Source organism: Rattus norvegicus, chromosome 5 (genome assembly GCF_036323735.1).
Source record: "Rattus norvegicus strain BN/NHsdMcwi chromosome 5, GRCr8, whole genome shotgun sequence".
Classification (NCBI taxonomy): domain Eukaryota; kingdom Metazoa; phylum Chordata; class Mammalia; order Rodentia; family Muridae; genus Rattus; species Rattus norvegicus.
In genome coordinates this window covers 84,336,450-84,351,846 of record NC_086023.1, presented here as the reverse complement: position 1 = coordinate 84,351,846, position 15,397 = coordinate 84,336,450, and the positions used below count along the sequence as shown (strand labels likewise).

The 15,397-nt window shown below is 38.7% G+C and overlaps 1 protein-coding gene across 5 annotated transcripts in view; it reads left to right on the top strand.

Annotated features, from left to right (window-relative positions):
- Astn2 (astrotactin 2) overlaps positions 1-15,397 on the top strand; it is a 986,452-nt gene that overhangs the window by 407,593 nt on the left and 563,462 nt on the right. For all 5 annotated transcript variants that reach the window (XM_063287034.1, XM_017593112.3, XM_017593110.3 and 2 more), the window contains one exon: positions 9,531-9,698. In XM_063287034.1, coding sequence (XP_063143104.1) covers positions 9,531-9,698 — 168 coding nt within the window. The remainder of the gene's footprint in view (positions 1-9,530; positions 9,699-15,397) is intronic.

Genomic DNA, 15,397 nt, shown 5'->3' with positions numbered 1-15,397 from the left:
TGTCTCTATGTTTATTTTTCTCTATGCACCTAGTGATAAGCTCTTAGATGATTCTCTTATGATGTGGACCTTTCCTTGATAGAAGGGAGTTGTAGCTTTGTGGTGCTTTACTCGGCTACATATGAGTTGCTTGTGCGGGATGATGTTAATTACTCCAACCAACTGTAATTTTGATGTCACACTACTTAGACTCTGTTCTAACTCTGATGTACTCCAGTGGTATGGCCTTTGGAATGCAAGTTGTACAGAAAGTTCTAGGGGTAGTTTTGGTCATGCATTTATTAATAATGGTGATTCATGCTAAGTCACAGTGCAAATATCGAAATGTATAAATATGCAAAGCTGCGTGGCTTCACTTCCTACATACTTGGGCTGCTTGTATGATGTATATTGTTGCTCATATGGTTGTGGTAAACATAACACCGGAAAATTAAATGAAGCTTATGAGAAAACAATATGATCAAAAGATTTAATAAGGACGAGATGTATGCATAGACTGCTGTTATGTAATCAATACAATGTTTTATAGGAAATTTCCCTTTAAAACTTCAGTAGATGATACCCTAAAAATGACAAAAATACAATTGTAGGATCATAAATATATAATACAGTAACATGTATGCTTAGTTACTTTCTTAAGTATTATAAGTATTAATAAATATAAGCAGTATGTATCACATATAGTTGTATATTCTATACTTTACATGATCACTAATATGACCACAGACACATAAGTCATGCATCTCCTGAAGTACAATAGCTATGTCAATAGGCAACAAGAATTGTCAGCTTCCTTACAATTTCAGTGACCACTGTTACATATGAGGTTTCTTGTTGCTCTTTATATAGCACACAGCGGTACTTGGCAAATCCTTTGCAGGATCTTAAAGCATATCTTTTTCCTGCCTTTTGTCCTAGGGTTCGTTATCTATTAAAGAAGAAGGTTTGACTATAGTGTTCATCTTTAGTGAGGATTATCTTATACCCAATAGATGAAAATTGGGTTTGGGGGTAATAAGATTTGCTCCCTTTGTGCATTGTAAATGTAAACCATAAAGAGTGTGCAATGGTAGATACACAATGTATCAGTGGTGCTAAAATGTCACAGGTAAAACATAGTTTGGAAGGAAAAGATAAACAAACTTAGGGAATAATAAAGAGAAGGGTTTGGGAACTTCTTTTCCATATCATATATGGCTCTCATAACATCCTAAAGTTCTCACCTGTTATATAACTTCCAAGAAGAGTTTTCATATTTTAACCAAGATTTTCTTTTCTGAGGAGCCTACCAATACAGTGTTTTATGTAAAATGACCTTCTTTAAAATAATCCCTGGGCATTTTCATTTTCTTCTTCCCTTCCATCTCCTTAACATTTGCATCTTATTTACATAATATATGTATATATTATAACCTAGACATTACTGAATAGACATTCTTCTGTCTATCCAGCGATATTGGATTATCTAGAATCAGTGTGGGCTCATGGGGAATCAGTGAAACAGCTTAGTTCAAGCTAAGCTTTATATTTAGAGCTCTATGCATCTCCAAGAAGTACCTGTATAGAATTGAATTTCAACTATTGGCTTTCTCATTTTATGCTTTTCAATTGTATACATTTCAAACTTTATTCAGACAAGTAATCTGTAGGGTTCCTTGATAGTAAATAAAGGCTAGTAATCAGAAAAACCTAATCAGTATTTGTCCAGTAAGATGCAAGTGCTGTGTTAGTTTGTTAATATTGCTATAATAAAGTACCCTTGATAGAGTGGCTGAAATGTCAGGAGTGTGTTTTCTCATAGTTATGAAGTTAGCTCTCAAAGTTCAAGGGGTCAACAGGATTGATTTCTTCTGCTGTTTCCGCCCATGGCTGATAGATGACTTTCATCTTTTCTCATCTTCATGTACTCTCTCTTCCATGTACATATGTGATTAATGTCTTCTTATAAGTACATGAGTTGTGCTGGATAAAGGCTCCCCTTTGAACTTTAGCTCTTTAAAGACCCTGCCTATGACGGGAATGGATAGGGAAATGGGGGGTTAGGTATCATGTGTGGGGAAGGATAGGAGAAATGCCTAGACAACCTTGAAAATGAATGGAAATCTGCAACTGATGGGGGCAGGGAGGTTATGGGGCATCTCCAGGACAAGATGGAGACCTGGGATAAGGGAGGCACACCAGAATCAATGGGGGTGACCTTAACTGTGATGCAAAACATTGTGGATATGGAACCTACAAAGGCTACCTCCTTTGGGCAAGCAAGAACGCTAGTGGAACAATAGATACACCAACTCACCCACAAAACTTTCAAACTAAAATTTATTCTATCTACAAAGAAATGCAGGTATGGGTGAGGTGAGCAGAGACTAGGGGAATGGCCAACAAATAACTAGCCTAAATTGAGACCCATCCCATGGGCAAACACCAATCCCTAACACTTTTAATGATATTCTGTAACGCTTGTAGACAGGAGCATGTTGAGAGGCTCCACCCAGCAGGTGACTTAGATACAGACACCTACAGCCAAACAGTGAATGGAACTTGGGGACTCTTATGGAAGTATATTAGGAAGGATTGAGGCCCCTAAGGAACTACACAGGAAGACCAACAGAGTCAACTAACCTTGACCCTTGGGGCTCTCAAAGTCTGTACCACTATCTAATGTAAAGGAGCTGAACCTAGACCTGCCGCACATATGTAGCAGGTGTGTACTTTGGACTTCAGGTGGGTCCCGAACAACTTGACTGGGTGCTGTCCCAAAAGCTGTCGCCTGTCCATAAGATAGGATTTTCTAGATAGGCTGCCTTGTCTGGCCTCAGTGGGAGAGGAAGCACCTAGACTCACAGAGACTCAAAGTGCCAGTGTGTGTTGGGGGGTGGGGATATTCAGGGGGGCACCCATCAATTCAGAGGAGATGGGGATGAGAGATAGGGGAAGAATTGTTGGAGGGGGTTACTGAAAGTAGGAGTGAGTGGGATGTAAAGTGAACAAGTAAAAAGAACATAAAATAAAAAAATAAGATTCTGCTTCAAATGCAGTCATTGTCAATCAATGCCTGTCAGATCTTCATCAAGTAAAGTAGAAGAAGATACAATCCATCCCATAACAGAGAGATAACATGTAGGTGATGGTAAGAAGGTTACATTTGACCCAAAGTAAAGAGAAATTAAGTAGGAGATAAGATTTTAAAAATATCAGAAATAAGGAAAAAAGATACAGAGTAAGTTGCTGAGAGCCTCGTTTGAAAACTGACCCCCAATAATCTTACAGCTCCCAAAGACCAGTAACTCCCAACCACCTAGGTTGGCTTTGATTTCTCTTACAAAGCCCTCACCACTTTGTTTGATCCCCCAACTTCATATATCCACTGTTCAATGGATAGTAGGTAGTGGAATGTAGCCAATATTAACTTATGGCTCTGTAAATTGGGACAGAGGCCAGAGTGAACACATGCTTCACATTCCTGCTGGGCTGATAATATATGTGTTCCTCATTTCTGCTTCTGAGTTTGTACATCGTCATACCTCCAGGAGGGATGTTTCACATAGCTCTGAGAGTCCAACAGAGATAGGTTCTGTGATGTGACCAAAGGGAGAGTGCCTCTCATCATTTCCCGACCAAAGGGACTGAGTCCTTGGGGCCAAGATTCTTCTTCCGCTTTATTTATGGAAAGCATCTACTGGGCATTTACCAGTGTGACCCAGCCTTGTTTTGAAGTCTTTTACTCATGACTCTCATTGGCCTGGCTCATGGCACACAGTGAAATGAAAGGACATTTGCAGCTGCTGCCTGTCTCGCCAGGCAGTTTTTGTTTGGTGATACCTACTTCCGTGATATTTTTAGTTCTCATCTGTAGCATCCTGTTTCTTTTGGGGGATGCTGTGCCTCTGGCTTTTCAGAGAACGTTATGGAGTGGCCTGAGCTTCCCGGCTCACCCCTGATCTATTCTGCACAATTACTGAAGCAGGCTTATAATCAATGTAATTGAAGATCAGAGTTAATGAGGACCTCGGTGCCCGCACAGTCCCCTGAGCAACACTGGCTTCAGATTCTAGATAAGGAAATGATTGGGCTGAACTGAAAATCCATTTGGCTAATTAGATGATGTATATTCCCACAAGGCAGTGAGAGAAAAATGGATATATATGTATATATGTATATATAAATATATTTAAAATAAGGAAGCGTGACATTTTGAAGTTGAGATTTTGGCAGACATTCACTTAAGAGTCATTGCTCTCTGGGAGGATCTAAATGAGTATCTCAGAGAGGAATCTTACATTGCCCAATAAGGGAGGGAGGGCTTGCAATCTAAAGCCAAGAAAATAAGACAGACATCCAGACGAAAATAAGGGAAACATGAGACATAAGAGATAACACATTTTTTATTTCCTTGCGAGGTAGTTTTCATTCCCATAAAAATGTGGCAATTTATTCAGAGAGCTGTTTGACACTCATTTAACTTACTAGTGCCCCCTCCTTCCTAACGCTACCATGTGTTTCTTTTCTTTCATTCTCTCCCCAAACCCAAATGTCTTCTGAACCTCCACCCCACACTAAGAACTATGCTGATCATGACTTGAGCAGTGCATGGTCCTTGCCATCAAGAAATGAAGAATCCAGACGGAATAATGGGTAAAGAGCAAGGGCTAAGCACAGAGGTTTTGCCTCAGAGTTGCATGTCTGATCTGCATCCCTGGTATTGTCAAGCACGGTATTTTATTGAACTAGAATCAGGTATAGGCTGGCTGGTTAGTTTGTATACAAAGACGCAGCTGAATGAATTGTTAGCATGGTGTATTTAAGTGCATACTGGATGAAACTCCCTCATAAATATGGCAAAAATTGAGAGATGCTGGTCTACTGGGTAAATCTGCTGTGTATTATCAAGGCTCCTAGCTCTTGATGCTTTCCCACTTTAACCTACGGAGTGATCTGTCTATATATAAGTTTAAGTTAAAGGCCAATTTGCAAGGTCTGCTTCCTGAGAATAAGAGTTCTTCCACAGTGGGGAAACCCAGCGCCTCGGATAATCCTTACCACACTCCAGTTTGTCTAGTACATATTTCTGCATATATTTGATCTATATTATTTAGTTCATTATATTCTTAATCGCCCTGGCTCATTTTCCCAACTCTGAGAAAATGTCTTATATGGAGAGGACTTTACTAAGTGCTGGACAATGAACACATTAAACTTAGTTCAGGAGTCTCTTTTGCCATCTTTCTGATAAAATGTGATTTTTTCATCTCCTTGCTCCTTTTCACAGAGGCCCCCTTTATTCAGGTCTATATTTTACTCATCCACATGTCAAGCCCTTGAAGGTGATTCACCTCTCTCCAGAGCCCTGAATGTGATGTTCAGTTGATTAGTTTGAACACTGTGAGACTCTGAAAGGGCTGGCCTCATTGTTGAGTTTTATGTATTGCAAATATAATTAACCTGGACCAGTGAGATGGCCTTTCTCCTTCACAATCCCAGGAAGAAGTGAATTGAAGATGTCTATCATCAGACATGGAACTTGATTTCATTAATTCACTTTAGCATTCACTATGTCTCTAGCATGTGACAAGTATTTTGCTGAGGGAAGGATTGATAAGGATTCATGAGTCACCACATATTCCTTATAAGAAGCCATGGCCCATTGGAGAAGAGAAAGCACCTCCAGCACTATGTACACTGCAGTCACCAAAGTAAATGTCCAACTTGCTGGAGGAGGAGTGATAAGACGACAGAAAGGATTCCCTACCAGAGTCCCTACTTCTCAATATCGCCTGAAATAGTGGGGAAGATCACAGCTTTGGAAACTGAAAACTCTTCTTTCAACTTTTACTCCCAACCATGATTAATTATGCATAGTGGTCTGATCAATTTTTCTCTGAATCTCATGCATTCTTCTGTGAGAGAAGAAAGTAACTAATCCCAATAGACTGTTGGAAATAAGCAAAATATGTAACATGTTTATCTCAAGAAACAACAAACATAACACTCAAAGGATATAGCCACCCTCTGCCATCAAAACATTTGAATGTCTCTTCCAAATCTTGTTTCAAAAGATATTCAAGTTAAAGAAAACCATGCTGATTAGGCCATTTATGAAGTTGAAACCCAATACCAGAGTCGTAATAACTTATTAAAAACAGAATTATATTCCAGAAAGTTCTAGGGTCTGAAGAGTCCAAGATCAGGATGTCAGGTGTGCTTTCTGGTAATAGTCAGCCTTCTGCTTCATTGTAGAGCTTTCATAGGTGACACCTTTCTGAAGTCCTTATCAGTACACTAATACATATTTTTAAGAATTCTGTATTTATGACCCAGTTATCTCTAAAATACTCAAAGACATACAGTCTATAACACCCGCTTTTCAGCCCAATATTTCTCATTCACGTTTCTCATATTTGAAATCTGTGGATATTGTATATAGAGCTTTGAAGTTCATAAGAAATACAAATAATAATGAAAATTGCTCCCATTAGTCAGTTTCATAGGGCACACAGGGCTTCATCTCCTTTAGTGGATTTGCGTTGCTGTATCCCTATCTCCATTAAGTGCTACAACACTAGCTCTCCTAATTGCAAGGTATATTAGTGGTTGGCCCCTCAGCTGAACATTTATTGAATAAGCATCCCTCCATTGTGAAGGGTTGTTTCACCCAAGGTTATATTCCTTTCCTAGAGATAGCTTATAGTTCCCGACTGGACAATGCAAAGGTATAAATGTATTGATTTGAAACAAATGCAAAGGTGCACCCACAGCCAGAGTGTCGAGTACAGTCAGTGGATGGTTTTTCTGCATCACCATGGCAATTCAACTTCTCCTACCATGCCATGTTACTTTGGCCACTTCTTACGAGACCATCCTAGTGGAATACTCCTATGCCAATCTCTGCCTTTGAGTCTTCATGCAGGCAATGGTGATCTAAGGCAAATGCATTGTCTTAGGAAATCTTGAGATCAGCACCTGGAAAAGGGACATTCTCTACCCATGCTATTTATATGTAGCAACTGGAGGATTGTTTTCTTGCTGAAGTTTGTATGGCTATTAAGTAACACCATGAGGATCTGAACTCATATCTTGCTGGCTGTTCTCTTTATCACAGCACTGTGTAGCTTTTCTAAAGCAGCAGGATTAACCAAACTCAGCCCTGGGACACAATTCAATATCCATCCCTCAGTCTTTGGTGAGAATAAATACAAGAGTTATCCATTTAAACAGCATGACTGTGCTTTTTAAAAGAAAAATCTGCAGTTGATACTGATGTGTAGTGCCTTGCTCAAGGACCCATGTGACATATTTCTCTTCGGGCTTTGTTCCAGTGGGGGAAACGTGGCTTTGCAGATAGATTTACATAGCTTTCCTTGCCAGAAGTTTGAAATACAGAATCCTATAGACTCATTTCTTTCTTTTTTTTTCTATTTCCATTTAGCTGCCAAAGACTTTAGGGCCAACTTCTAAAGAGGTCATTTCCTTTTTTCAGTGTGATGTCACCCATTACTCCTGCCACCTCACTTAGATGCTTCTGGCATTCACACTGACAATCATGCTGTATCCTGTGCTCTTATATTGGAACTTCTATAAAATAATCGACATTGTATATCCATATGAGTTAAAGAATGTAAGCTTTAGCCCTTCTTCTCAAATACTTGAATAGCCAGACATGGTTTAATTTGACCTCACCTCCCAAACCATCTTTCATTGCACTATAGCAGATCTGATCCAAGATGAGTCCAATCATAGGGCAAGAGCAGTGTTTAATATGATCTGACAGAGAATCCCTTGTTAAATGTAAAGGATGCTTAAAAGCAGAGGCACTCTTTGGAAAACTTGAATGTCTTACCAGGAAAAACTAGGGCATTGTTTTTATTGTTTCCTGGTATGAGGAAGAGAAGTAAATAGGGTAGGAAGCTTGGTTATATTAATTTTAGGACACAATCTTTTATTCTGCATAAAACAAGCTGATGCATTTAGCACAAGTCTAGAAACACTCTAAGTCTTTTTTAGTCTTATTCAAATTCATCTTTTTTCACTCCGTGAAGCTTAGCCATAGATTTGCATGATTGCTGCATGCATGTGTTCATTATTTACAATATAATTATGGCCAATCTGAAGGAGCTTTTTGCCTCCTCCAAACTGGGTGTACATATGAGCATATGTGACTTTGTATAGGATACATAGTTGTATATGTAAACACTGTATAATTACACAGTAGTTACATTGGAAAGGATAATGTATAGCATATGCATGCATGCATACATATTATATCTCATGAATTAATGAGGAATATTTCCATTCAGACATTAGGAAGCTAGAGGCTTTTTGATCTATGTAAGTTCTAGGAACATATTTAAGCCTTCTTTGGAGAACAGGTTAATTATTAGAAAATAAACAAACAAAAAAGCCAAAAACCTTTACATCTCAGCCTCTCCTGGCATTTAGGCCTATGTGTTAAGATCTATCTGGAAGTGATTCATAGCTGCTATTCAAGTAGAGCTGGATGTGACCCTTTGACCCCATCCCATGCTTGCTTCTCTTCCTGTATTTCCCAAACTCTGAGAATCAAGCTCATTTATTTGTTTGCTTGCTTAGTTTTTGAACACAGCCTCCCTCTGCGTCTCTGGATGAACTGAAGCTCATTTTGTAGATCTTTCTGGCTTTGAAGTTACTACTACGTTCATCGGCTGGGTCCCAGGACTATAGGCCTATGCCACCAAACTCTGTATCAAGATGGGTGTGTCTCTGCATGTGTGTGTGTGTGTGTGTACACATGTATGTGTACATGCATGTATGCATACATGCATGTATGCATGTGTAGTATCTTTCCTTAGAGGGTCTAGGAATTTTCTTGAAAAGTCCTGTCTCTGTCTACCAAAATCTACATTTCTATTTCATTATCTCCTTCAGAATTAAATAAATGGTATTGAGAGTCAAGCTCAGTGTTACTGTACTCACCTACTATATGTCTCAGTCCCTAGCTGTGAACAACAGCACTGCACAAACAACAACTACAAAAAATATAGGAACTAGGCCATGATTCCATGTTTCTTATTTTGGATGCAGATATCATCCGCTGAGCTGCGGTGGGCATTAGTACACTCTTTCCCAAAGGGATGCAGGGCTAACAGGGACGGACAATTTTTCTTTTGAAATTTAATCATTTTTTACTAGAAGCAGTTAGCCACTGCCTACACACCTTACATTAATCCATTTCATTCTCACATTTGAGGTGGTGCTCCTTAATATTTTCATTTACAGATGAAGCAGCCAAGGTCAAAGTAACTAAATGACTTCCACAGGAGTCAGTGGTCTGTAAGGGAAGTCTGGATCTGAACCCAGTCCTTAGGACACAGTCTTATCCACTAGTTCTTGTTGTCTTTGACAATATAATGACATGGAATAATAGTTCTTCTAATGTTCTTAGCTAAGTGAGATGTAACGATTGTGGCTGCATTATTTGCACTTTTGTTCCTAGATTACCAGTAATGATTCTGACATTGGGGAGAAATTAGCTGTTGCTCTCTGTTCACCCACAGGAAGCAGCTTTGTGGTGAGTGAAGGAAGCTACCTGGATATCTCTGACTGGCTAAACCCTGCCAAGCTGTCCTTGTACTACCAGATCAATGCCACCTCACCATGGGTGAGAGACCTCTGTGGACAGAGGACGACAGATGCCTGTGAACAGCTTTGTGACCCAGAAACTGGTGAGTCATGCGGTGTGGAACTTGAGATATGGGTCTTATGCATAGAAAAATAGTCCATTTTTTCACTTAAATAATCAGAGATAGCTGATCCACTGACGAGGGACTTGATAGAAAGGTCTGTCAGTCCAATCAATTAATCCATGTGCTTCCATTCTCTGGTAAGGGAGGAAATTCTTAGAAAACCACGGAAGCTCAGAGGTAGAAAAGGCCACAGAGGACATTGAGGTCAACCTCAGCAAGACCGAGTGTCTGAATGTCATCAGACACCACTGGATGCATATCCATATTTTTCAAAAAGATAGTGTGTATCATTCATTACTAACAAAAGAAAAAAGTACCTAACACACGATCTTTCTGTTGGGCTTAAAGGAATTGATAAAAAATAATAGACTATCAAATGGCAAGAAAGCAGAAGAGGGAAATATATAAGGATGGGGGAAGAAAGGAAACAGTACAAGTGAGCATAGGGGATGAATAAAAATGAAGTGAAATGACATGGGTATGAAAATGCCAGCGTATGATTGTTTATACAATAAAAAATTAATTTTAAATAAGTGAGACAGTATACAGAATTTTCTCCATGTATTCATTTGCACATCCAACGGAAAAGAATTTGATGCAGCCAGGCATATTTTTAGGCAAAATTTTTGCCTCCTGTAATCTACATATGAGTGTCTATGGAAAGGAACAAAAATTCTGCAGTCTCATATGGTAGCCCAAACCCATATATGCCTGTTTATTTTAAACTTTTTTAAATGAAATAACATTAAATATTCATAAACTCATTCATATTAGCCAAATTCCAAGTACTTCATGACTCTGTGACTGACTACCTTCTTGTAGAACCAAGACATAAAAAAAATTAGAAAGTTGTAACAGACAATGGTACTAGACAAAACTATACATGTATGTGTAGATATATGGAGACAAAGATATAGAAATATATAAGTAATAGATGATGATGATGACAATGAAGATAGACAGACAGATAGATAGACAGACAGACAGACAGACAGACAGACATTAACCTTGGAATAGGGGAGAACATAGACAGAAAGGCTCTCTGGGAAGGTGTTATGTCAGTTAGTCTCACAATAGGAACAGATAAAACAATGTCACTCTGATAGTTTTCAGAAATAGAAGGCCCTGCACACATCAATCCTTTAGAGCAGAAACGAATAAGTGGATCATTTACTGGGCACTGTCAGGTGTTCCAAGATGCCTAGAGTAGAAGCAAGGAGTACAAAGTACAATACAAGTGTATATTTGAGAGAGAAATGTGGCTCAGACCTTTGATAGGATGATGAGAGCCTTTAGTGAAATGGAAAGTCACTGGATGTTTTTGAGCAAAGCAACATGTGAGCATGAGTTCTGACCAATATTTTAACTGATCTACTCTGGCTGCTGTGTGATAAATCCTTTCTGAGATGTCAAAACATACTATTAATATAATCTAGGCATGAGTTGATAATGGCTTAGATCATGAAAGGAAGGCAAGAAAATGCTGAGATTTTAACAGATTCTGGATAACTCTAGCATAGGCTTGACAGCATTTGTTATTAGACATGGGATGTGAGAAATGGAGTGCAGTCAAAGATGATTGCGAATTTTCCAGTCTAACTGGTGAGAAAAATCAAGTCATCATTTCCTCAAGTTATCATTTCCTCAAGTCATCACGAGTCAGGCATGCCAGGGAGGGTCAGATTTGGGTGAGAGGTAAAAGGAGCAGAGTTGTGAATATCAGTTTAAGAAAACTACTGCCTAATACACAGAAGTGGAGAATGAACACTTGGTTTTGCTCCTGAGATCTGTGTTGGTGCTCTAATACTGTAACAGTTAGAAGTCCTGCCCTGCAGATAAAAGAAAGAAAGATAGCGGACCCTCTGCAGTGTGCCTTCCACACAACCTACTAGATAGAAAGATGTTGAGATAGCTCATACAAAATCATATTCATAATGGCAGAATCCCCCACGTAGCTCCTGCCTGATGCATGTTTAAATCCTGCTTACCCACCTAACTATTGCTTGCAGTCTTTTACTTTCCCCAAACCTTAAGGAACACCCAGCTTATGATTGCTAGAGCTTGTTCAGGTGAAAGTCACACATTCTTTATGCCAACCAAACAGGAAGAAAATTTAAAGGCTTACTGTACAGGAATTATGAGAAGGGAGGATGTAATGTGTCAGAAGAGTAGTTGCCCTCTGGTCCCTCATTACAAACAGAATGCAGAGATGTGAGGATTTGGCAATTAGCAGTATATATTCATGGATGATTTTTTGGTATGTTAAATTTATCATTAAATATTTGAACTGTTTATAGCTACTGGCAAGGAGAGAGACAGAGATCTCAGTCTGTTAGTGGAGAAGGTGCCTCCAGGTTCTTATCTCTCCTCACTCTACTGAGGCATATGTGTGCATCATTCTATTTTTAATAGCTAAGCATTCACCTTTGCCAGATATTTCCTGATATCCGGGCATCTGTCAGATGTCTGAATCAATCATATTGAGTGAATAGAAGACTGACAGCTACAAACTGTGTCAAATTAGTGAATCTTGAATCTTGTGTGTGTGTGTGTGTGTGTGTGTGTGTGTGTGTGTATAACATTTAAAGCAGAAGACAAAACAACAGAATAAGAATTCACTAAAGGTCCATGATTCAAAGAGGAGTCTTGAACAGATATAGAAATTGGTATTTTGTGCTATCTATACTGTAACCCAAACCAAAAGAATGCTATCTTACTCAAAATGAATACTTAAAACATGAATAATACACCATTTACAAATGTTAATCAGTTCATGATAGTTCCTGTCATCTACAAATACAGAAACAAAAAACATTTAAATTGAAGGACTTGGCAATGTCACAAAGGACTCTAGAAACTCAGCTATGACTAAGGTCTCTTCATTCTCACTGTTTGTGTTAGCACTTTTACTTTGAAACTATACCAGTCTCTGGTATAGTCTGACCTGCCTTTATGGAAAACTCACTTTGTACAGATGTCATGGTGCTTAATGCTGTCTAGAAGACAGAGGCCTCTGCTCTGCACAGTAACCACAGTCTGAGAAGCTCCATTTCTCAAAAGGGCAAAGCTAGGAACTAAGGAGAAACTTTAAGCCAGATAACTATTGAATCTTTTTTTTTTTTTTTTGGTTCTTTTTTTCGGAGCTGGGGACCAAACCCAGGGCCTTGCGCTTCCTAGGCAAGCGCTCTACCACTGAGCTAAATCCCCAACCCCGAATCTCTTTAGGGTATGGTGAGGATCTAGTTTCAAATCTTGTTCTTTAATCTTGTTGTTCTAGTCAACAGCATATTGATACCCCTTTCACAGCCTTCCGATAGTTCTACTGGGGGCACTTTTGGACGATCGATGCAGTTCTTACCCCACCTGTTCAGATTGTTGAAACTGGATAGAGAGTTGGTTTTCTTTGGCTGTAACTCCTGATGCTGCAGTGCATTGCTTGGTTCCCGTGCACTCCTGGAAATACTAAGTGGACTCAGAGTTTTTAAAAGAGAGCACGTGAAGTTGGAAAGTGGTAGGAAATATCCCAAGAGTCAAAATGAGGGAGTGCAGTTAAATTTGACAAAGACTTGTTATATCCACACATAAATTTTTCAACAATAAATGGTTAAATTTGTGAAAATAAATAGTATCAATAAGTTGTAAGTTACCATCATACAAATGAGTTTTCCCCTTCCTTGTCTCACACACACGCACACACACACACACACACACACACACACGCATGAACACACCCACGCACACACACGCACAGGATCTTTGAGCTGAACCCATGTGTATAGAATCCACTAAGACCATCTCAGCTATGTAGCCGTGAGTACTGATGCCAGAAAAGACACATGACAAAATCAAGGTCCTGGTCAACTGATGGCAAAGCCAAGATTTATTCAGAGTCCTGTGTCTTAATCTAGTTATTTTCAAGCTTTTGTAGGTAAGAGAAATGAAGCCTCAGATTCTACATTTCAAGCCTATGGATGGCTGTTGTTAATGCTTCTGACTTGTCACATCAGGACTACGAAGATATGGCAAGGTTACAATAATTCCTCACCCTGGATAGTCTTTTCATGTTCTGCCTATTCAGTGAACGTCTCAGCTGCCATATTCATCAAATATGGTTTTAGAAAACAAACAAACAAACAAAAAACATGTTCACTTACATCACCCCATCCTTATTCAGTCCCTTGAACACACCAGATCCTTATAACTTCCATTTTCTCAAGCTTTTTATTTGTTTGTTTTGGGTCACTTTAAACAACTTTCTGCCTTTACTGGGATACTATAGGTACCATGTTCCTAATTCACATTTAGTCAAAACGTATTCCTTCTCAGGTGCCCTCATTTGTCCTTTCTTGCTGTGACTCAATGAAAGAGTCCTGTTTTTAGTGGTGATAAATATGGACGCCTTCAAATTTCAATAGCATTGATACTGTACTAAGCCAAATGTACAATTGATACTGTACATTTTTGCCCAGATCTATCAGCAGTATGTAAACTTTGGGAGAAGATGAAGATGGGTATCAAGATGTATGTTCCCTTCATCTGTCATTAAAGTTCAGTACTGTTCCTGCTATTCAGTTACAGAAAATAGGAAGTACATCCTTATGTTTCCAGAACCACTCATACACAAATATGATAGTTCTTCCTCCACATTTTTCTACATGAGAATTCAGATTAAGTATTTTCAAGGTTGTGAAAAATTGGCTCAACAAAAACTATTCAGTAACCAGTCACAAGAACCAAGATGATCTCATCTCTTCTTCTCAGGCCATCACATCCCAAAGAGCATCTCTTTGTATTCTTCTCACTGAAATATGCACTCACAGTTTTTCCTCCTATATCCCAGCGAACAAGGTCTCTTGTGTTGACAAGAGTTCCTCTTCTCAGTTGAAGTATCTTCCACTCTAAAATCACCAACCTTCCTAAACTCTACTTAGTTAACAGACTCGTTTTCTCTCAGTAGGATGAATTAGTCTATAGTTATTAGAATTCGTTTTTATTAAAATAAGGTTAAAACTCATAGTTGCTGTTTAAAATTTTGTCCAACCTACTAGAACTTAAATTCATACATTTAGAGCTTTTTTCTAGTTTATCTCTACATTCTTCCCATCCCAATGCTCAGCAAAGAGTCTTACTCTTATAAACCACTAAAGGCATAAATTGATAAGAGTATCTGCAAGTGAGAAGTCAAAAATGAGAGCCTAATATATTTTCATGAGGCTTGATTCAAGCCCACTTTGGAAAATTTAGTTCAATTCGTTAGATTCAATTCAAGCAAGATTTTCTTAATTCCTCACTCATAAGTCGATGTGTTAGGAGCTATGGGAAATCACAGATAAATTGGAGTATTCATTTCATTGTGGATTTTACATTCACACAAGGATAAAAAAGGATCTGATAATATAGCTATTATAAAGAATGTAGTGTGCCATAAATCAAGAACAATGCATTAACCAAGTGCTTCCTTCCTGTAGAACAGTGAGAAATGGATTGGAGATGGGGAGTTTCAGGAGATGAACTACTGGTATTGAGAGAAAAATGACCTTTTAGCTTAGCCTTGGAGAATCAGTGGGGAGTGTATGTAGGAACAGTGCTTTAGCAAAGAATTCAAAACCAAAATCAGAAGAAGAATGCATGTATTCAGAGAGCACAGAGAAGTAGAGTTGGGATAGCATCTCGGATTA